At 31.2% G+C, this 25287-nt stretch overlaps 1 protein-coding gene across 4 annotated transcripts in view; it reads left to right on the top strand.

Moving 5' to 3' along the window:
- The window catches only part of Cadm2 (cell adhesion molecule 2), a 1008835-nt gene that overhangs the window by 894399 nt on the left and 89149 nt on the right, over positions 1-25287 (top strand). For all 4 annotated transcript variants that reach the window (XM_015478645.2, XM_015478644.2, XM_015478643.2 and 1 more), the window contains 2 exons: positions 1277-1367; positions 20047-20225. In XM_015478645.2, the coding sequence (XP_015334131.1) occupies positions 1277-1367; positions 20047-20225 (270 nt within the window). The remainder of the gene's footprint in view (positions 1-1276; positions 1368-20046; positions 20226-25287) is intronic.

The raw sequence follows: 25287 nt of genomic DNA, 5'->3' as shown, positions 1-25287 counted from the left end.
GAAACGAGACTTGTTGGTTTAGTCCCAGTACAAAGGTGTGTAGGCTCAGAGCCAAGGAAAACCCAATGCTCGCATTCCAGACCCAAGATATCCAACTTGGTGTTATTGTAGCAGAATGCCTCAGAAAATGAATTTGATATAGGAAAATGTTTATTTTGGCTCAAATTAGAAATTTCAGTACTTGCTTGTTTTGCTCTATTGCTTTAGGCCTGGAGTGTCACAGTTTATAATGGTGGGAGTACATGTTGAGACCACATAATAGAGGAAGCTTATTTAACTCTTGGTAGGTAGGAAGCAAAGAGAAAGGCAAGAAAGGACCATATTCCACAGATCGCCTTCAAGGGCACACATAGTGGAAAGGAGTTAGGTCATTGCCTATGCTCTACCTTGTAAAGGTTCCACAGCCTTCCAATAGTGCCACATGCTAGCAAGCATGTCTTTAATACATGAACCTTTGGGGAACATTTTAGATCTAAACTATAGCAAATCCAAAGACAGAAAGAAAGAAATGTGTTTCCATTGTCTGTGTTTTTTAAATTGTATTTTCCATTTACATTTTTATTGTATAAATAAAACATTTTCATATATATATATATATATATATATATATATATATATATATCTTAAATATTTTGGGGTATTCTTGATTTCTTCCACTGGGATGATTTTATTCTTAAGGAGAAATAATTTTCTAAAAATTTTGTTGTAGCATATAAAACAAATTGTTAACTTTTAGTAATATTATACTTTTTAAATTAATTTGCCAACTGTACTTCAGAGCTAGCAGCATGTGCTCAGTGCTGCATTACTGAGTTTTCAAAGAGATTCTCCATAATGCTTCTGAGAAAGTAGTTCATCTTGTGTTCATTGGGGGTTCTTTATTGTGAGTCCCTGGTATTCCTGCAACAATGAAAGTGTTGTTATTCAAATGCACATAAATGCATTCAGTCCATAATAATAGTATTCATAGCCATCTATAAATAGTTTAAGAAACAATTGTATGAAATACTTGATATTCCTCTGAACCACTTTTTGCAATCTCACTTTTAAATTCAGATTTCAGTGATGCTCTTAAGATATTCAGATATTTTTGTTAGATTTGCGCTGACAAGAAACAAGCTTCTTAAAATTACATACTATACTTCATCAAATCTAAGCAATCTCTTATAAGTGCAATTTTAAGAAATATCATAAATGCTGAACATGCAGATAATGCAGTTATTAAATCCTTTGTCATGTGTGTTTAATATCTTCCTTAATATTTCATTCTTCCTAGATACACCATCAGTTAAGATTATACCATCTACTCCTTTTCCACAAGAAGGACAGCCTTTAATTTTGACTTGTGAATCCAAAGGAAAACCACTGTAAGTGATTTAATGAGCAATAAAGTTTTTCACTTTTTCTTTTATCCTCCTTTGATTGCAGGGTTTAACTGTAGAAATCCACTGTGTTTATCTTTTCTTAGTGGGCAAAGTGATCTCTAGAACAGAAAACCCCCTGAACCATGTCTTCATTAAGTGTCTGTAGAAGATTGGTTTTTACTTTGTCATCTAGTGAAGTTTCTGGGAAGGTTTCCAGCTGTGATCCCCTCCCCCGCCCCTCTTCTCTTTCTCTCTCTTTATTTTTTTATTATAGTAAGATATTTCAACCTGAAAGGATTGTAGACTTAATCAGTCACTCTTTATATCATTAGATTAAAAATAAAAAGTTAGACATTGCTGAACTTAGTTCACCCAAACAAAAAAGAAAATATGGAAGCATCTGCAAATACATTCAGGTTTTAAATGGAAAATCATTTTTGAAATAAGAAAATTAAAATGCATTTTCCTTTTGTAGCTCCCAATGAGACATAATTTGTGAATGAGATAAGCTTGGTTATTGTGAATTGAAAGGGTTAGAAGCTCAATGTTGTCAGTTATAAAATCATTTCATTATTAGAATAGATGTATGCTAATAGATGTATGTCACCTCAACTCTAAACTTTACTTTGTGGTGTTAATGTTTATAAACAGCTAACTAATAGGATCCCTATTATTTTAAATGATACTTAAATATGAATTTTTTAAATATAAATCATTTAATACTATGACTGTTCTAATGTAATAACAGTCTAGGCTTAACTTTTTGCTTGATTTTAAAAATGTTTACAATTGATTTACATTCTCTTTAAATTTTAATAAAAGGAATTCAGTTGTACTCTGTATATAACTACGTGAGATAGCTTCTGTGAAAATTAGGTTAAATTATTAAAAATTTGCTTTCAATAATATAATTTATTTAAATGTAGGTATCGTATTATCCCATGAGAAATCTTTCTTAAAAAATTGTAAGATAGAAAAAGGACAAATAAAAAATTATAAGGTAGAAGCCTAATATTTTAACTTCTCCTCTTGCATATCGTTATTTTTTTAACCATTTTCAGTGAATCAGTGTCTTCTTTATCATAAATTTAATATCTTAATATTATTTTTCTTCAATAATTATTTCTCAGAGATACAAAGACATTGATTTTAGGAACAATTTATGGTTAATGTATTATTTTTCTATCTTTTAAAATATATTGGAAGTCATTTTATACTTCAAAAGGAAATTTGTTTTTTCATAGTAACTTGGCTGCATAGCCTACTCAATTCACTTTTATAATTCTAACCTCTGAGAAGCTTAAGATGCTATTCATATGTGACTAGTACATTTCAGCTTTACAGCTCCAACAAGAATTTTTTGGCTAAAAATTCAGTACTTTAGGAAAAAAAGCATAATGGACTCCAGTCAGCTTTAGACATAATTAACCCCCAAATTTCTCTGTTTCTATATATTCACTATCAAAACAAAACCTATGTCTCAACAGTTCTTTCCATCTCAACTCTTGATTCTTTCTGTTATTTTCCAACTATGACTTTTTCCTCTACTCTCTTCTTTTGTTTCTGTTTCTTCTGACAATCACAGGGACTCTCATTTGGAGATCTGAAGGAACATGGGAGGATAAAGACAAAGCACACAATTTTGTTTTGATTCTTTTATTTTTCTTTAGTTTTCTCCAAAAGTGCATATGTGTATACTTTGGTATATTCAATGCATGCAGTTATATGAGCTGAGATTTTTAGGAAAAAGTTCTTGCATGTTCAAATAGAATCCAATTTTCTCTCTGTTCTCTGATGTCATACCCACTCCCAACAAGAGCCAAATCATTTTATTTATGAGAATAGATGGAATATGAGGTTTGTGAAATTATATTTTCAAGTAGTCCATACCACTCACTGCAGATACAATTGAATAGAGATGCCATATTTTCGGTTTGAGTTTCAGTTAGCTAGAAATAAACTGTGATATATAATAATCCTCTAAATTGCAGATGAATATGAAGTATAAAATATCTTACTTAAGAAATAGAAAATATGACTTCTCTCAGATGATCCTGATTAGTCTCACTTTTAAAACAGAAAAAGCAAATAGAAAAGCTTCCTATTTTACAGAAGTGAAAACTAAGTCTTGAAAGTGTTATTCAAATTTTCCTTATTCATGCAGATTTAAGATTGCTGAGCCAGGAGTTACTCTTAGTTAAGTCTTGCCCAAAGTTTATACTCTTTCAATTATTTGCTACTACTTCAACTGCTGAGACTAAATTGCCACCTAGTCAGCCAAACCAGAATCTAGGATGAGGCTCACAATTATTTTCAGCACTGAAATTGGAACTCTGGATGCTTTATAGTGAAGAACTTATTAGTTATATATATATAACTAATAAGTTTATATATATATATATATATATATATATATATATATATATATGACAGAGAGAGAGAGAAAGAATTTTTTAATATTTATTTTTTAGTTTTCGGTGGACACAACATCTTTATTTTATTTTTATGTGGTGCTGAGGATGGAACCCAGCGCCCCACGCATGCCAGGCGAGCGCGCTACCACTTGAGCCACATCCCCAGCCCAGTCTCATATATTTCACTGTTGCCATACTTATCATGAATTATGCTTTATTTATACTCTTTATAAACGTTTGCAAATTTCTACTCAAGTGACCATTTCTGGCATGAGTATATTCCCATATAAAAAGCCTTAACTAATACAGTGTCTTTGAGCAATTAATCCATACACTCCATTAGTGCTGAAAATAGTTATTATATTTTGAACTTTAACCTTAGAGATTCCAGTGTTATAACCTGTATGCTATAATCCAAGAGAAATGTAAATTAACATATTTCCTTGTATTATATTTTCATTTCCATTTTTTTCCTTTTCATTTTGCTTACATGTAGGCTGCCAAGCGATTGACAGTAAAGTTACAGTCAACTTCACTGATTCCCTACTTCTTTTAGACCACTGATGTTTTTGCTTTTCCTAATTTTCTTGAAATCAACTCACCTCCATTTTCAAAATCACTATCATTTCCAATAAATGAATGAAATTAACCTCTTTTAAAACAATTTACCTTGTAGCCTATCTGCAGTTTATTTTCTATCTCCAACAGTGCCACATGAGGCAGATAGGTCAAAAAAGAAGGGAAGACTAAACTTAAAACATTGGATTTTCTCAGAAGGAAGTCTTACTGATCATAAAGAAAATACTCTCATTAGAGAAAATGGAACAGAAGGTAAATTGAAATGGATTAATCAAGGAGTTTATAGGTAGTGGAGAAGGAACAGAATCACTAATGAGAAAGCTATCTACTTCAGAAAATGATTAATAAAAAGTGGAAAAAGGAATTAAGAAAACTTTGAAAACTGAAATTTAAAATTAAAATATAATTTAAAAGCATAGTAGGGAGGCTGCTCATATTTTAAGATAGAATCAAAGAAAAGAGAGGAAAATGAAGTCTGTGATATCACATGTATCCAATAGGCAGGTTAGAATTGCCTGTTCACTCTGGTGATCACTGCCAAAGTTCCGCTCCATTACATTGCAGCTATTGCACCTGGTTCCCCATTTTGTTATTTTGGCACCACTGAGAAGCAGCACTATGGCTCAGTTCAATTGTCTCCCCAGACATTTAATTTCTATCACCGTTAACCATTTACCTCATCCACCTCTAACGAGCAAGTCAGAAATGTATAATAGATATGATTTCTTTACATCTTCTAGCTAACTTAAATAATATTTTAATCCATGACCAAACCTTCATTGTTTCTCAAAACAAAATGTTTGTTCAACATACGGATTCTTGAAGAATAAGTTATTAATCATTATTAAGTTTATTGTTAGCAGACAAAATAACACCATTATCTTTTGTGCAAATCATAAAATGATGGTGTGGCCCAAGTTGTATTGAGACTCATGTTGTAGGCTGCCCTGCTGCATGCTAATGTTGTTTTCCTTGTTCTAAATGTGAGGGCCCCAGTGACTATTTATGAACAATCATGCCTTATTTGCCTGCTTTGGACTGAAGCCTTTTGCCATTTTCCTGTGGAACAGCTGCATAACTTGGGCCCGAACCAAATTGTTCCACTTGACACTACTATAGAGCCATTCTATTCTTTCCTTAAAAGAGAGATTACTGTACATGTCTGTCTATTGTTTTAATTTTAGTTTAAAGTGAGGACCAAGCTAATGCCAGCCACTTTTCTTTTAAGTCCCCAGAGTTTTTGCAACCCTCTTCTTTCTTTGGCTGAATTCCCAGACAGCTTTCAGGCAACAGCATTCTCCTTTTATAAAAGCGGAAGGAGGAAAAAAAAAATAAAAACCTTGATATTACATTAAAGTCATGACCTTAAATGATGTGGGGTCGTCCCCCACAAGCTATGACTAAGATTCATCATTCATTTTAATTCCGTGTTTAACATTTTATGAATTTACTTTCAAAGAGCAATGGGGCATTTTCAGTTGAATAAGTGTATATTTGGCATTTATTTTCTAAAAGAAAACAATTATAGGATTTGATAAATTTTTCTGTATATACAGCACCGTGTTTATATTGTATTTAATATTTTACCTTCTGGTTACCACAATTTTTCTTTTGTTCTTGTCGTAGATCTAGTATGCACAATTGCACTGCAAAGAACACTCCTAATCTGTATAAGAAGAAAGATTTTAATCTTTAGGAAGACAGATCACATACCACATAGCAACTAGTGAGGTGTTGTAAAGGAACAATTATATATCCATTTTGGAAATGATAAGAATTGAGGATAAAATTTGATGTGTACATATTAATTCATTATCCTGTCAACATAATACATTTAAAAAGACAAAAATTAAGGCAATGCACTTTTAAATCAAACTAGTTTTCTCACCCTAACATACCTTTTTACAAATCACAGATTATTTGTTAATTGTCATGCAATGCAATTAGTCAGAAGAAATGGCAAAACATTCCAGAAGTTAATGAAGGCAAGTTATCATCCAGAGCGAATTCACTAAAATAGGAAAAAATATGATTTTGAAATAACAATGTAGATCAATGATAATAGCAATTCACATAATTTTATGTGATATATGAAATATGTTATTAAAGATTATCTATCTCTTTCCTGCTATGGAAAGCTTTCTAATTAACCATTAAAGTCTATGTTTAAGTTAAGACAGTATGCCTAAGCTGTTGTACTCTGGGGCACAAAATGTTTTATGGTATAGAAGAAAGAGAAATCCAGACCTAAATTGGGATTATAAGGGTATAATCTATATCCTCAGTGGTTTTGAGCAAGTCACTTGAGCACATTGAGTAATTTTTTAATTAATAAATTTTGTTTTTTTAGTAGTTCTAAGATCACAGCAAAATTGAGCCGTTCCTGTGTATCCCCTCTCTCCACACATGCATTACCTCCCTCATGATCTATGTCCCATGCCTGATTGGCACATTTGTTATATGGATGAGTCTACACTGGCCCATTATTATAACATTAAAGTCCATTATTTATACTAGGCTTCAATCTTACACAAAATGTATTTTTTATCCCTAAAATTAAGAATTTGAAATTTAGTAAACAAATTAAAGATTAATGGCCATATGTATGATATTTCCACTTCCAAGTAATTTTTTAATAAACAGTATCCATAGGATAATAGCAAATTATTATTTGGTCAAGGAATTATATAAGTATATCTCAGCAATTTTCAGACTCAGAAGTCATAAACATATTTAATCCATATGCTGATATAGGGCTCCTATAGCAACTCTGGAAATGCAGTTATTATCTCAATTATGTTCCCAGGCTCTGGAATTCAAGATTCCAAACAGAATAAACACACTCTCAAACAATGTTTTGAACTATCAAAAGCATATTTTAACAGCAAAGAAACCAGATTGAAGTCAAGGTAAAATGTATACAGAAACTGGGCTTTTTTTTAAGTTTATGTATTTATTTTTGCTACTGGGGTTGAACACAGGAGTCCTTAATCATTGAGCTTTTTTTTGTTTGTTTGTTTGTTTGTTTTTTGAGACAAGTTCTTGGTTGGTTCCTAAGGCTGGCTTTGAACTTGTGATCTTTCTGCTTTAACTAGCTGCTGGGATTACTGAAGTGCACCACTGTGTCCAGCCTTAGGCTATACTTTAATTCAAATAATAATTATAATCTTCAGAAAAGAGAGAAAAAGCCATGAATTCTTACTTGGGTAAAGTGTAAAATAGATAAAAATGAGAGACTGGCAAATTCCATGCCACAGAAACAGCCCCTTCACTAATGTATCTTAGTGATGTGGTAGAAAAAAAACTTTGGGGCAATTGGACAGGACTTTACGTGGTAAAGAATGAGTTTTGTTTCCACAACAAACCAGAACTATTGGGATTGAAGAAACTAGTAACCAGTTAGCGAGTTTTGACAAGGAATAACATGCAGAAAATCTAGAAGGACTTATCCCAAATTAAGCATGCTAAGTATCATGAATGGTTAATAATCCAGGGTCTGTGGTATGTAAGATCTTGTTTTTTCATAATTTTATAAGTTTTTTCATTCTTAATTGTCATATTTAAACTGTACAACTGCCTTGTGTTAAAGGTTTACAAAAGCTGCTATAATATCCATTTGTGGATGAAGAAAAATAAGTCTTTTGGAGGTCATGTGACTATTTACAGGCACCCACTTGATTAATAGTAGAATTGAGATTACAAACAGAATTTCTTTTTAAATTAACAATACTGATGATTGTATAGTCTTGCTTGCTCACTGTTTTCAGTTCTATCACATTGATTTTCACAAAAACTCAGTGAAGTTGGCATGAGTTAGATAGTTTCAAAAACTGAAAGTGCAAATTTCGATCAAATAGTTGTAAAATACAGCAGTTATTTAAATCCACACCATCATTAGCTTCTCACAATATTACCTAAAGAGTTTCTAACTGGACCTAAACCTTTCTCAGTAGTTTCTGCCTAGACTTTATGTTTAGATTAGTAATAATAATAATTAACTGTTGAATTAATTTGCTTTAAAAGTAGATTATGTTACATTTTTAATTTTATGTTAAGACTGCAGGTTATAATGACAAAGCACTATTACTCAATTAGAGTCCCAATTCAATATAATACAATGGAAAGTCTTAAAGGATAAGTAAAGTAAGGAAAAAGTTAAAAAAAAAAAACACTCCTCAAGAGCATGTCTTTCTTTTTAAATATAATACATAATATATTACCAAAATAATTAACAAAATAAACATTATTAAGGTGTCTTTATCATATAGATAGTCTTGTACCAGAAGTCATTGGTAATAGAAGTTACAGAGCATTTTTTCTCTTTTTACTCTGTGATTTCATATCTAGAGAGATGTAAAATTGTTATAACTAATTAGTTAAAATTAAAGGCAATAGAGTCATTTTTTTCTACTTTGTTTTCAAAGGTAAAATATTAGGAAATCATATTGGGAGTTCCAAATTTCCATAATTAAAAAAATACATTCATGTGATGTCCTTCCCATATGAGTTTCTTTTCTGAAGCCCATATGGTCTTTTGCTTCCATCTCATGGCTTGAAAATTTAATCACACATTGACTCTCTGGAAACACACAAGTGGTTATCTTGGAAATGAGACTGAATATATTTGGTTTTGTTTTTGAAACAAGAAGCTGACTCTCAGTAATCTCTACTGCTGTTATTTAGGCTGGGCATCTGTGGTGTGTTGGGCACTCAATCATTTTCAATTAAATGTTCCAATGTCTTATGAAAGTCCCCTAAGAGCTTGCAGAACCACGATTATAGACCCATAGAGAAAATGTACTTCTTGAACATTTCCAGGTAAGCAGTTTTCTTGCAACAAAAAAACCAATTATTTTGGGGGATTATGTAAATGTTCAGCAGGAAACCTTACAAAGATGTTCCAATATATTTAAGACACCTTTGTGGAATGAGGCTGTCATATACTTTGACTAGACTGTCAGGATAGGTACCTTTTGACTTCTAGGTTAAAAAAAAAAATCTGTAGTTTAAAAGAATGATTTACTAAAGAAATGTTGGTCTATTCTTCCACAAGTACTATTCAATTGTATTTTCTTTTTCTCTGTGCAATTTTTTTCCTATACTACATGTCATAAATTTGAAGCTTATATTTCTCTGGTAGTCACCAGTACAATTTACTAAATGTGAATTATCTGTGCCTATAATACCAACAGTAAAATTTTTTGATTGTCACTTCTGCATAAATATACGGAGGGAATAAAATGTTTAAAACAAAATTAATTCAGAATCAGTGTAGAGATGTGATATTATTTCAATGAATGATACAACTTAGAAAATTCTTATTCACTGGAAATCTACTATTCAAAGAAACTACCTAAAATAAATTTTCTTATGTTACACAGTTTTTACATATATGCACCATACATACTCTCAATTAAGACATATCATAAAATATGCTGTAGCCTCTAAACTTTAAAGTTGGAAAAATAAATTTAAACAGAATACAATATTCCATTGTGGGAAATATGAACATTTTTGAATGGCTCCAAAATAGGATATCTTTGAGATTGATGAGGGCCTTAAAGCTCGACTCTTACAAATTCAGATTATCAGAAATATTTGAAATGACTATTGAAAAGAAAAAGAAGAGGGAGAAATAAAATTTTGTAAAAGGCAGGAAAAATAGAGCAACACCTGCAGTGACTTGTGGCCTGCAAAATTTACTGAAATGTGAGGAGAGATGGATTAAGCACTGCCACTCAAAACTGCAAGTACAGGGATGAAGATAGTGACATGATATTATAGAAGCAGCAGTGAACATATAATAGCCTTACAGTGAGGGACAAGAACACCCACAGAAAATAGCAGCTCTTTCTGCAGGTCACTAATGTAGTGTTTTAAATTGCAAGTTGTGGCTTATTAATGAATCACAAAAGAATTTATATGAGATCTTTTAAAAAACCAAAGGCAGTTAGAAAACAATAGATGAGGAATGGAAATTATAGAGAACAAGGCAAAGAAGAGTAAAGAAAAATGTCACAGGCTTAAGCAAAAACAAGTTTTTCTTGTGTATATGTATGTGTGTGGTATGTAAGTTTGCCAAATATGCTGGTTTTAATTATAAGTCACACCATAAAAGATTTGAAATTGTTCCACTAAGCACATGATTATAAAACCAGGTTTTAGAAATATTCAAGGAAAAAGCATGTCAAGTCTTAATCCCTTTAGTTCTTCTAAAACCACCCTTTACTAAAATGTGTTAAAACTGAAGTGATCTTTGCTCCAGAAAATAAAGTTGAATGCCACTGAGAATGTTTTGTTTAATAATGTAGAAAAATTTGATCCTTTAAGAAGGATTTCATCCAAATGATTACTACAATTTTAAAGTTTTAAATTTCAAGTATCTTCAGTTTTTACTTATATGGAGCATTTCATTCACCAGCTACTAGTCAAATGATGTGCACTTTACTATTCCTTTCCAGAGACCATTGATTTTAATATTAAAAAGGAAACAAGTTGTGGAGCTCAAGCATTTAACAAAGTGTTAACCTAAGCATTACATCTTCATAAGGATAATTAGTACTGTTTTATGGTAGGGAAGTAATAAGTTGTAATCCAACTCTTATGTGGAAAACAGGATTCCATCTTCACAATTTACTTTGTGCTCAATGGTTTGCAAGCTTCTGATTGATTAGGATGCTTGAAAATACATTTGATATGGTATCAATTTGTTTCATAATATGCACAGATTAATAAAAATAGCAGATTCTGAAAAATTTAGACTCACAGGTTAAAAATTATGAAAACATTCCTCAATATACCTTAGTTGAAGGAGAACTTCAGAAGCTAAAAATGTTCTAATAACTTAAAAAATACTATCATAAGAATGAAAATTATTTAACACATCATAGAGATTTTATAGTTACTATCTATAACAGATGGTTAAAATTGCTTACAGATTTCCTGATCTTTTAAACAGGAATTAATATTCTGTGTCTACCAAAGCAAAGTGATGTGAGATATAGAAGCTTGGATGATTGCTTTTCTTCTGCAGAAAGTCCTGAGAGATTAGTTCAAGCATTTGTCCTAATTTTGCATATTTTTACCTTAGTGCAAAAAAATCTGTCATTCTGGGATCAGAGCAATCATAACATTTCTAAGGATAATCGTTTATTTGTTGTGCCTTAAATTGGCTAGAATTATATATTTTGTAGGATGGGAGCTTTATATCTCGAAACTGTTACAATAGTTCTCAGGGAACACTACGTTATCTATAAAGAGTGGTCCAGGATTTCACAGGCACTCTAAAATTGATGCCATTATTTTCAAGTCTTCTGAAGAGCACTTGCCTCTTGCATATAAGTTATTTCCTGTTTTAACTATAAGCTTCTAAACTTGGAGGCAAGAAGTATCTTAAAGAATCAGAATCAAGTAACATGATGGGATTAATCAGACTAGAAGTCCATTTCTAAACATAAATGGAAAGGTTGGTATTAATGCTACAGTCCCTTCTTCTTTTAACCTGTAATGTAATGAAATCCCTCCTACTTGACACTATCCCACTGCAGTAATTGATTTGGGGAATTTATATCAGCAAATAAACTTGGAATCATAGTTTCAAGTTACAATTAAAGGGGATGGGTAGGCTTGAATTTTCCACTTCCAGCTAACTTCATTTTTTACTTCATTAAAATGTCTTTGACTCTATCACACATAAGCACTGATGGTGACTTTTGAGTAAGGACTAGCATTGTTGAATCTTTCAACTGAAATCTTTGGGATTCTCAATTTACAAGAAGCAAAAACATCTATTGCTTTTCATACAATGGATTGTGCAGATAAAAAAAAATGTTATATCTTTGTGGAGCAAAGATCATCACATATAATTATCAGGATAGTAAGAGATCGAAGAATACATTCCAAACTCATTAAAAAAGAAGGGATTAGAAGCCAAAGGGAGGAAAAGCCAAGGAACCATCCAACTTTTTGTCACACACATAGAAATGCACAGAAACATACCTTTTAATCAACACACATAACCACAACAGGCTAGAAATGCAATGGAAATGGATATATTTAAAAGAGAAACTGTGGGCTTGGAATGTTCAGTGGTAGAGTGGTTTCCTAATGTGTTCCAGGCCCTGAGTTCAACCCCACCATTATAAAATACATAAATTAATTAATTACAAAAAGTTATTTAAGAATTTCGTTCATTAGATTATTCATTTGAACCTATTTTCCTTCTTCTCTCTTCATATACTACTAGTGTTCTAGATCTAAATATTCAAAATGGAGGAATAGAGCCAATTTCACAAATGTTCATAAAAAATATTGATTTTAACTATGGAAGTATGAAAGCAGAAATGTGTAGCTCTAATTATACATACTTAACATTGATGATAATACATGAGGCATATTTTTATATTTGGGAAAATAAAAATGATTTTTTAAAACAAATAAGAAATTAGCATATTACAGAGATAATAGTCATTATAATGTTTAAAGTGGCTCAATTAACAAAATCCAAATTGTGTAATTGGCTTAGACGCCTGTCACTAAAGGAATGGATCAAGAATATGTATATTTATCCACAAGGGAGTTTTTATTTAACTATAAAGAAAAAGAAAATGTCATTTGCTGGTAACTGGATGGAAATAAGAAAATTATGTTAAGTGAAATAAGCCAAAATCAGAAAATCAAAGGTTGAATGTTTTCTCTCATATGTGGAAACTAGAGCAAAATAAGGGAAACAAGTCAGTTGGGGAGGGGAAAAGATATCATCAAGATTTAAGGTAGATCAGTGGAGTAGAAGAAGAATCAGAGGGAGGGAGGGAGGAAGGAAAGAAGGGAAAGGGGACGAAATATGTAATGAATTTAACAAAATCTTTTATATATACACCATACACGTATATATAAAGCCCAAAGGGACTTTCACCTTTATGTATATGTAAAAACTATTAATAAAAAATAAATAAAGGAGAGAAAAGAACATCAGTAGAGTAGAGGAAGGAGAAAGGGGGGAGGGAAGAGGAAAGGAAAAGGTGAGGAAAATGGGGGTTGAAATCAAATTGTTTTTATATATATACTTTTGTCAAAAGCAGGCCAAATACTATGTATAATTATAATGCTTTAACAAAAACATTTAAATTACCATCTGACAAAATATATTTTATATTAAAAAATTATATATTTTTTATATTACATAAAATTCTTCTAAAGCTAACCAATGTAAATACTCTAGGAAACAATTATGAAATTCACTTTGGCTTTAAAAAATTGCCTCATCATTGCTCTACATGTGTTTTCTTACCTGGTGACTTCAGGAACAGTGTTTAGTAGAACAACCATCGCTTATCCTCTCCTCACTTGTTCTTAGCTTGTTGTTATATTCAGAAAAAGGCACAGAGAAGATGAAAAAGTTGGGTACACCAGGGCTGGGAAATAAACAGATAAATATAACAGCTGGGGAAAAGGAATAAAAGAAAAACATTGACTCCGTTGTAACAATAGTTAAGGAGAGATATTAAGTGTGGTGAGAAGAGGGATTAAAGAAGAATATTGAGTTCATTAGTTAGCACTTATATACTATTTGATATATGAAAAAGAAAATTATGTAATTAAAAAATGTAAAATAATCCCAGTCCTGTTCTCTGCCTCAGTTTCTAATTTATTCACTCCTTATTGCTTGATGGAAATGAATTTCTATTATTTTATCTTTCCACATTTTTTATTGGTACAATTTTCTTGCACATACTGATGGGATTTGTTGTTATGTATTCATGTAGGCACACAATATAAAAATATGATTTGGCCATTATCACTCCCCAGCACTTCATCCAAACTCAGAGATCTATTTCTTGATTCTCTTCTAACACTTGAATTTACCATGTCCCAAACTAGAATCATCAGTTTTCCCTTCAACTATACATCAGTCTGTTTTCATCTTGTTATTTGCTGTTGTGTAGTTGTTTACTTCATTTTCCCAGTTGTTGAGTTGTTGTTTTCCCTCTTAGGATGAGTTTCTCCTCTCGTTTTTTAATACCATATATTTTCCAGCTCCATAATAATTGTATTTAATTTTCCAAAGTATCTATAAATACTTGCACAGATTTATTTATAGATAATTACTTTGTAATTACATATATTTATCAAAATTCTATTGTGTCTTCTGTACTCTTCTTTACTATTAATTCAACTTTATATAGGACTTTGTTCTCCCTCTTAAGAACTGTATATATGATCTTTTTATTAGATTTCCCTTTTTTAGAGATTCCACATGAATATTCTTAAAGAAAACTCCAATCAGGAATACTCCATTCTCAAAAAAATAAGAAAATAATTTCATTTTGAAGAAGATCTAAATGCTTTAGTCTGACATTCAAAGCCATATATTATTTACTTTGAATGTACAGAGTTTTGCCCTGCATCTGTTCCCTAAACTTCCCTGTTTCTTTGCTTTTTTAAAAAATTGCTCTTGGTGACCAGAATGTTCCCTATCACATTTTATCCTCTCTTTCACACTGACATTCCTATCAGTCTTCAGCTAATGCTGAAATAATATTTCATGTTTTGTTTTTGTCCTGTAGATTTTGTGTGGAACTCAGCTATTTATAAGAGCATCTGTTCCTATTCTTTCATATCAACTTTCACCTTAGCTTTTGCTTAATTTACTCTCAATTTGATTAAAAATAGAGTGCTTTTAACTTTAGCTTTTCTTAGTTTGGACTTTTTAACCAATATAAATTTTACCTATTAGCCCCAGTAACTTTTCCTGGTATTCTCCATATTTAAATTCATCTATTTAACACTGTGGCCTGTGGAAAGCAAGCATGCTAGTCAAGCTCTCTAACTTTTCCTGAGATGGTATCTTCTATTTTTCTTGCCAAAACTATACCATAATTAAGATACTATTCAAGAATTAAATCTTTCCTAAAACATATCATATTATCCCTAATATAGGACATGTATCAAACTGATGTTTTTAAACTCCTGTATGACACTTAACATGTCCTACCAAGCATTTTGGCTTATGGTATATAAATATAATATAATATCACAAAATATGCATTTTATTTTATTTATAGCCCTAAAAATTCAATGCAATAAAAATTCAATGCAATATAATATTCAATGCAATATAATATCAAAATATATGTATTTTGTTTTCTTTATATCCCTGTAAATTCTTGGTTCAAAAATACTTGCACAGATTTATTTATAGATAATTACTTTGTAATTGCATATATTTATCAAATACTTAGTCAAGAACAAATAGGCATACTTTTTTAAAAAAAGGCAGTTCCATAAGTTCAATTACATCTTCTCTATCTTAAGATGTAAGCACAATAGTGAATATTTTCTGTTATTATATCCATTGGGGCTCATTGAAAACTAGTATCAATGTTTCTGAATTTTTGTGAAGCCTTGAGCATATATATATATATATATATATATATATATATATATATATTTGTGTATATAGATAGGTAGGTAGATAGATATCTGTCAGTTTTTTACATGTTTGATTATGTTTGTAAATGAGACTAAATTGTGATAAATAAAATATTCAAAGATGGTTTACTAAAATTTTATGATGTTTCAAAAATTGCTTCCAAAACAAGCATGCAATCAGTGTACAAGGAAAACAAATTTTGTTACAAATAAATTGTAAAACAATCAAATCTGAAGAGAAAAATCAGTTTGTGGTATACTCCAAGGACCTAGACCAATATATTTAAAATAGTTAAGAAGAGACTTTGCAAGCTATTTACAAACTATATGAGAAACATCTCCTTTGGTATTAAGTAACAAAATAACCCTTTGTGCATCTTTTACATTTCAAATGATTGATATAATAAACAGCTCCCAAAGAATCATTTTCTATTCCTTCCTGTTTAGCAGTCACCATCTTAGCTTCCAGCATAAAATCATAGAAAAAATTATATTTTGATTCAGCTTATAATTTTAAGAGAACTACTTATTAGACTTACTTTATATTTATATTTTAAATATAAAAAGTCCCAAGCAACTTCAGCTTCTGATTTTTTTTTCTTTTCTTCTTTGTCTCTACCTATCTGTCTCTCTCTCTCTCTCTCTCTCTCTCTCTCTCTCNCATTGAGGTTTCATATGGAGGGACTAGAATAGTTGCTTGTATGGAACAACCTCACAAAAGTAGCACCGCAAAACTGAATAATTCCAGTGGAAATAAGGGATCAGGTTTGATTACTCATCTGTTTCAAGATATTAAATAAACCAGTGACTTGAGCAGGTTATGGCAATTTTTCCAATGTTAATTTATAAATAAGAAGCTATGAAAGATACTATAGAATCTCTTATCATGTACATAAAAAAACACTGAGTTTTTTTTTAATCTGTTGAGATTTAAAACTAATTCAATAAGGTAATAAAATATGTGAGACTCAGTGCATAAACACATTTGGTCTCACTTTTAAAATTTTGATTTCTTGTTTTCTGTATCTCTACTGTTAGAAAAATGTCTCTTTTTTATTTTTTGCATAAAAAAATAAAACATGATTTTAGCTCTGTAGACTTGAAGGCAGAAATGAAGTCAAATTTACTCTCATATAGAAGAATTCCAGCTTCTGATAATCTGGTGTTTTCACAGGGAGACTTTCTGCCTTGACTGTATGGATGTTCCCACTGTAGAATAATACCATCTTACTTTCCATGGTGTTCTCACAATTCTGCTGCACTTGGTATCTGGCTTCTACCCTTTTTCAGTTTTGTCACATAAAAACCTTACATTGGAACCACTTTTAAAATGATCTTCTTTTAGATGCTTGAAGAGCAGGGGAGATTGTTATTCATTTGGAGCAAGAAACTTAATCATTTCTGGATTCCAATTAGAAAAAGCCTGGAGGCTCTCTTTATTAAGATGAAACACAAACTGTATCAAGGCTGTTAAACCACTTAATATTTTTATGCTGCTATTAAAGAAGTTGAACATTTTAAGTACTAATTGGGAATATTTGTTCCTTATTTATGATCTATATATCAACTATAACATTCTTTTCCTTAAAATTGCATCTTATAGTTCTAAGTCTTGTCACCTTTAAGATTTACTACATAGAGTAGGATAAAGAATCCTTGAATGATTCAGTTCATTGCTTCAGAAACATGGCCTGACATCTTCCTTTTAACCACTTGTGAAGGTTGATTTTTTTCCTACTTATTTACCAGAAGGGAGTATTTGTATTTAGAAAGAAATTTTTAAAATACAGACTGATAACTAATTTGTTTGCATCTTTATGTTCTCTGTAAACAATTTAAAATATATATAAATATAAATTAAGTATGCATTTATAGTGCCTGTGTTTTAGATGTGACTTAAAGCTTACAAACTTGAGTGGAGAGGAATCATAATAGTTTGGATTTCAGGTGTTAATTTTGAGTGTATGGAAAGATATATATATATATATATATATATATATATATATATATATATATATACACACACACACATATATCTATGTAACATGTATATATAAAAATACATAAATATGTATAAATATATCTGTGTGTTTAAAATTCTAACATACGTCAAAAAAATTGCCTCTTAATATAATAAGTCCTTCATTTGAATAAAATTATAAAGGTGAATTTTCTAAAATTCAAATTATCCTTAATATAACTTTTATTTTATTATTTGTCTTTTGTAGCTTTTTGGAAAGAATAAAATTTCAATTTTTTCAGCTGTTCTCCAAGTTACAGTTTCATTTTAAAATTTTACTTCTTCAAAGGATTGTATTACTTGTGATATTTGACTTAAAATTATGCTACTTAAAATATTAATTAAGTAAGTTCAAATAGCAATAAACCGATGTGGATTACATAAAGCGAGTTAAGAAGTGTTAATTGTTTGGCTTCCATTAAAGATAATATGAAGACAAGTTTTCTATATAATTGAAAGATATGATATCATATTTTTCAATATTTTTATATACCAAGTTTCTTCATTTGTTAAGTAACATATTACTCTTCCAGAAGTTTCTTGGGTCTGACAAAATTGCCTTTCATTCTTTGCTTTCTTACTCTGAAGAGATAGGAAAATAAATGAACTATTTATTATTTTCTGCTCACACGTTTACTAAAATTCATACCTGGTCACCAAAATGTATATGGCAGTTTTTTTTTCCCCAATTAACAATTAGTTCTTCCAGGATAATCAGCAGAGTGGCCTATAGTTCATTTTAATTCTGACACTCTCTACCTGGAAAGACTCAGATGCCATAGGTTAAGATTCAGTCCCAGGAGGTGGCCCCTAATTCTCAGGTTAATCGCACATAGTAAGTTATTGTGTATACTTCTCTGATCAACCAGCTACAGACAGGGTTTCCATGACCCCTCCTTGGATTTCATTAATTTTCTGGGTCTTTCCATTGAACTTGGGGAAACACCATACTTGTACTTACCCATTCATTACAAAGGATGCAGGTGAAAAGTAGATTAAGAGATGAATAAGGCAATGTATATAGCGAGGGGCAGAAGCTTCCCTGTCATCTCCTGGCATGACACCCTCCAGGACCATCCATATGTTAAGCAATACAAAAGTTCACTGAACCCTGCAGTTCAGGGTTTTAAAGGGCTTTACTACATATGTCTGACTGATTACATCATTGGACATTGGTAATCAACTGAAACTTCAACCCATCTCTGCTTCTGAGAGGACAGAGATGGGATTGAAAGTTCCAACCATTGAATTATTTAGCTCCCATTCTGAAGGGATCCAGAAGCCCTCCAAAGGCATTTTATTAGACTATGTCTTAGGAGCATCTCATTAAAACAAAAAATATTCCCAGTGCCTAGGAAATTCCTATGAATTTAGAAGCAGCGTCAAGACCTGCGGAAAAAGACCAAATCTTTGTACAAAATATCTTCCTAGCACATCTATCTATAGGGGTTTCAGGAGAACTATGTCAGGAAATAGGGGCAGAGAAAATATGTATTTCTTGTTATATCAAAATATCACATCCTCCAAGTGATTTTAGTCTTAAACACTTGATGAACAGTTCCTGCATCATATTACTGATCTGTTTATTTTGACAGTATTACCAGTATTTGTTATATTTCATTCATAAGTTTTATCCATTTTACAAAATTTTGTCAAAAAATACATATGAGTTCAAACACATTATAAAATTGCCATGACATCTCCAGGAGATAAAATCTTAAGAAATCTCTGTTGTACATATGGACCATTATTGGCCAAATGCAGCCAGGGGCTGTATGTTATTAAATACAAATTTTCCATAAAATTCTTTAGGAGAATAAGAAAAGTGGACAAGGTAAGGGGAAGCTTTAGGTGGTTTCAATGGAGACCCCAAGTGAAAAGGTATTTTTGTTAGAACCTGGGGAGAGGACTTGGTTCTGTTGCCCAAGGCTATGTTAAAATGTTAAAATGCCAATACCAGCAGAGTCTGGGCTCAGGACCTGGGCAGGGGACCAGCAATGACTGCTACAATAACATAACAAATTAGTTCTTTAACACACTGGTACAGTAGAATTATTTATGTTTCTCATACCTTCAAATCTTTTGAATGAGTACATGATGGTTCTTTTTGCCCCTTTATAGAAGTTAGCAAATGATTATTCATAAAATGAGTATCCACATATTACCAGATTTGCTTAATTTCCTGAATATTCAACATTTCTTATTTTTTCCAATTTGTATGCATGTTTGAATCCAACAGGCCAGAACCTGTTTTGTGGACAAAGGATGGTGGAGAATTACCAGATCCTGATCGAATGGTTGTGAGTGGTAGGGAGCTAAACATTCTTTTCCTGAACAAAACGGATAATGGTACATATCGATGTGAAGCCACAAACACCATCGGCCAAAGCAGCGCAGAGTATGTCCTCATTGTACATGGTGAGTGCCTTTTTGACAATATGATATGTAAAAAAAATGAATGACCTAAAAAGCTATTTAAATTTTTCAAAATCTGTAGGATAAAATTAAACAGGTTTTCTTTTTTCTTTCAGAAGGACTTCTCGTAAGTATTAATATGTCCAAAATTTACTATGTTCCAATACAGACAAATTAATATAAAATTACAGCATACACTAAAAATGAAGTTATTTTTGTGAAAAGCTTTATCATAAATCTTTTTATTTAATTTTTGGTGATGACTTATAAGTTATATTAATGATTGTCTAAATTTTTACAAATAAATGCTTTTAGTTATAATCCAGAATTATCCTATTTCTCTTAAACTAGTTTCAGTAGTAGTATCATAAAAATATATATTTTTTGATCACTATAACTGGCTGCCCAAAAGATAATAGTATGTCATTGAGATACAGCAGAGACAGAGGAATAGAATATTAATGAGTAAATGTTGTGAAGGATAATTTGAAATATCTACAGACATTGATTTTCTTGACTTCATTTATCTCACCATTTGTATATATCAAAGGGTATAAATATAGCAAAATACCAATACCCAAAAGTGAAGAAAATCACTCTTTTTCATTGATCAAACTTCAAAAGTCACAATGAGTTGTTAATAAGGCAAATTTAACATATTATTAGATGAAACTACATTTTATGAGGTTAAAAAATGCTGTAATAAATAGATTTATACAAATTTCTTTATTATACCATTTCTCGGCGGTTAATGTATATGCTAGGGAACATTGTGCATCTCCAGAGAAAGAGTCCTTAGAGAATGTAACATTAACCTTTTATATTTCAGCCAGAGAAATTTTCTGAGAATATCATGTTATTTCATATAATATTACAAAATTATGAACCACCATTTAATAAAACAAAATGGTTTAATAAATCCAGTGGATCTTAGAAATCATGGAGAGAATATGTTTATTCAATACTTTTCCCAGGAATCCAATTATATAATACATATTTATAATTGTATAGTATAGAACATGGATTAGCTAGTTCTCTATTAAAAAAAAATTAAAAAGAAAGAATGGTGGGAGTCAAGCCTAAGTCTTTAATAAAGAGTTTTAATTAATTTTAAGGAAAATAGTAAACTAATTTGTGCTATTTTTCCAGGTATTTATTTTGTTATGATACAGGCAAAAATTGAAGAAACTTACATATTGTCAGTATATAATATTATCTGTTTTTGAATTCCTTCAGTGTATAAAATCTCTCAATTCTAAATACTAGCTTCATGGTAGGCAAATGAAGGCAGACAGTGAATAAACTCTCCCTGTATAAACATCTTGAACATCCAAAAGATCTAAGAGTTTAATTTCTGGTATCTCATGAATAGTATAAAATTCAGCTATATAAAAGATTAGCTTAATCAAACTACACTGATAAATTGGAATTAAATGTAGTTAGCTCCTGTGGACAAACCTTCCCAGCCTTATTGCCAGAGAAGGTAATACCATTGGGTGAGTCAAGGTCAAGTTAGAGTCTTTGATGGGGAGCCAAGAGCAGCTTCCAGTTTGTGCTACCTGGATATTCAGACCATGCAGTCACTTAAGTATAGCCTAACTGATTCACCCAAAAATTTTTAAGTGTTTCTCTCACCTAATAGTTTCTCAGAGCCTGGGAGCATGTTGTATCACATGTCACGTTGTATTGAAGGCAATACAACATAAATATATACAGAATTAGAAGGGAAGTGACAGAAGAAATAATACACTCTGATGAAAAGCATGTCATTTGTTGTTTTTCAAGTAATTCAAGTAGGGAAAATTCTTATGCTTTCCCAGTGTTTGCAAGCTAGCCAACAGTATGGTTTTCTAAATAGCCAAGCTACCTTTAGGTAGTTGGCAGTTGACATATTTCTAGTAAATACTTCTCTAAGCATTTTGTAAGAAGTCATTTTTGGCTTCGCTTCTTGAACTACAATTCATCAAAAGCACCCCATAGATTAATGCTATTCATGCTGCTAAATAAATGCTGTGAAGTTCAACAGTAGTTTACCTAGGATTATTGACACAAGTAATGAGAGGCTCGATGAAACAGTGAAACCATATTACACTGTGTTTAAAAAGGGCTCCAATTGGGTTCATTACAAAAATAAAGTTTTTTCCCCTTTGCACACTGGGTATAATGTTTCATTAGTCACTGATTGTATAAATATAAAAGCTACTCTCTTCTGTTAATGGTTTGGCTGTTTCAAAACCTACTAAATGATGAAATTTGAGTGGCATTGCGATCTATAATGAATGCTGTATGCATTTCGGAATGGAGTGATAAGCGATCATTTGTGAGAACTTTACCCTTTTAGCTTTTACACCAAGGTTGATTTTACATTAGCTGTGATAATTTAATATAGCTCTAGCATGAGGGTTTTTGTTCAGGAACTGAGACTCGTGTCTGAATCTACTACAGTTGCCTAGGTTCTATTGATTCTTAACTTGATGGAGGTCTGAGCAGAATTAGCACTTTCCTGTGAAATCTTCTACTGTCTAGAGGCCATCCTAATTGTTGGATTTTATTCTTTGGGTGTCAGTGGAATTGCATTATTTAAATGTTATTACACCTAATTGTTCATAGTGCTGACATTTTGTTTTATGTATGCTGCAGGGGTTTTGCCCCCTTCTTATTCACATTTGAAAATTTCAACATTAGGAACATAGAGGTGGTAATTTGAAACTGCCAGTCTAAAATTTACCATCAATGAAAAAGCTAACAAAAGTGAACATTCAAATACAGGCAAGACAAAATATATTTATGAAGCATTTGCTCTGTGGAGGATCCCTTAGTAAAGATAATGGCACTATTCATTAACAATCTCAGCAATGGAAAAATTAATCTATTAAATTAGTAGCCATAGTTATGCTGATTAATTACTGAGATCATAGTAGTTTTTATTTTTTTTCTTCTTTATAAAATGTTTCTTCTTTACCACTTTTATCATGCTATTTATTTAGAAATCACCATCCATAACCCTAATGGTTTTCAAGTGTTTTGTTCCATTGCTGCTCTTCATATTTAGAGAATTCAGACAAAAAGAATAATTCATTCATTCCCCAATTATATACTTAATACTTATGACCTTAAGAGGCAAATGTGAGTGACAATAAAGGAAATTATAGTTTAAGATGTTTAAGAAAAGTTATGCATTCAAATAATAAAACAAATAGGAGAATTATAGGAAGATGATCACACAATGAAGCAGATGATTATAATCTCTGATTATGGTCCCAGTGTCTAAAATTTTTAAAAATGGTAATACAGAGATTTTGGATCAATCATAAACAAATTATATACATCATAAATGGAAGAATTCAGTACAGTCCAGGTATAATCATTTATAATATATCTAACTTCTATTCTTATAATAAATAACAATAGTCTTTTTTTAATTTTTTATTGTTGGTTGTTCAAAACATTACATATTTCTTGATATATCATATTTCACACTTTGATTCAAGTGGGTTATGAACTCCCATTTTTACCCCATATACAGATTGCAGAATCACATCAGTTACACATCCATTGATTTACATATTGCCATACTAGTGTCTGTGAAAAAATAATACAAGGGCAAGAAATGAATGACAGTAGAGGGGGTAGAGAGAGAAGAGGGGAGGGGAGGGGAGGGGAGGGGGGATAGTAGAGGATAGGAAAGGCAGCAGAAAACAATAGTCTTTTTATATTAAGACCAATTCAACTAGAAAGAGATGCAAATAATGTATTGCCTAAATATTCCCTGAATGGTACCCAGATTATAATTTAATTCTACTGAACAGAAATAAATTTCTAAATTTTTGCTAACTAGTTAATAGGGAAAAAATCTTAAAAATTCAATAATATAACAAAAATCTCTAGAATAGGACAAAATTTACAATCAGACTTGTTTCTATAACACAACATCAAGTTCAGAGAATTTAAGTAATATATCTTCTCCCAAAGCAAAGACTACCCAGATCTACATCCATATACTATACACAGTATGGCAAATGCTTACTGTTGTACAAGGAGTGGCTGCAAGAAATTACCAATGACCTTAGGCTCATCTTGTTTTGTGGTTGAAAGAAGTTCAGGTTCTCATATATATTTGTAATAAATGGATTAAAAGTAATGTTTTTTGAAAGTGTTGGAAATATGGAATCAAAATTTTGAGAAATAGTATCTATATAGAGTGAGAAATGCAAATCAGCCTCTCTTAAATCCTAACCTTCTTTTTCAATTTTCTTAATATCTTTACCTCCCTTTAAATTCATGTTAGGAAAATTCATAACCAATACTTCAAATGCATATAGAAAATGGACAGAGATACTGGGAATATGCAGTACCATTCTGGTCTATGGGTAGTGGCTACAATATCTATGCCAGGTCCAGACTGTAGGCTAGCAGAGCAGGAATCATGTTAGAGCTTCAATGGAGAACTCAAGTTGTCTCTGAAAGTTAGGATAGAGCTGATGTAGAATATTCCAGGAGATGTTTTCACGATGTTTGTTCTCCCTACTCAAATTTCCCCTTCTTATTACCATAGTAGCCCAATGTGAATATTAAATGTCTTTATCATTGATCTAATTTATTTTTTCTTACTTCATTATTTCTCTCCTTGTATGAAGAAGATTTTAAACAATGTATTGGTTCATCATTTTAATTCTGGTTATTTTGCGTATGAGTGAAATTATTCATTATACAACTTTCCATGCTCTCATTTTTTAAAAATATATTTTTCTTTTCCAGCAAATTTCATCTTTAAATATGTATGAAATAATTAAACTATGATATTTATTATAATAGTATACAATGAAATTCTATTGAAATTTGCTTCTGTTTCTGTACTGCCAGTTTATTGTAGTGGCTAACTTGATATCTCTAAAATATCATATTGCACTTATGGTTTGTTTGGTCATGTGTCAATTGAAATGAACACTGCTTAGGAATGCAATATTTCTTATTTTTAAGTTTTTAGGAAAATTACTTCACAAGGAACACATATACACTTCAGAAGTAACACATTTTATTGTTAGTTGCTAGGAATCACCATAAA

Source organism: Marmota marmota, unplaced genomic scaffold (genome assembly GCF_001458135.2).
Source record: "Marmota marmota marmota unplaced genomic scaffold, marMar, whole genome shotgun sequence".
Classification (NCBI taxonomy): domain Eukaryota; kingdom Metazoa; phylum Chordata; class Mammalia; order Rodentia; family Sciuridae; genus Marmota; species Marmota marmota.
Note: the sequence above shows the minus strand (reverse complement) of the source record. Positions and strands in the feature narration are given on the sequence as shown.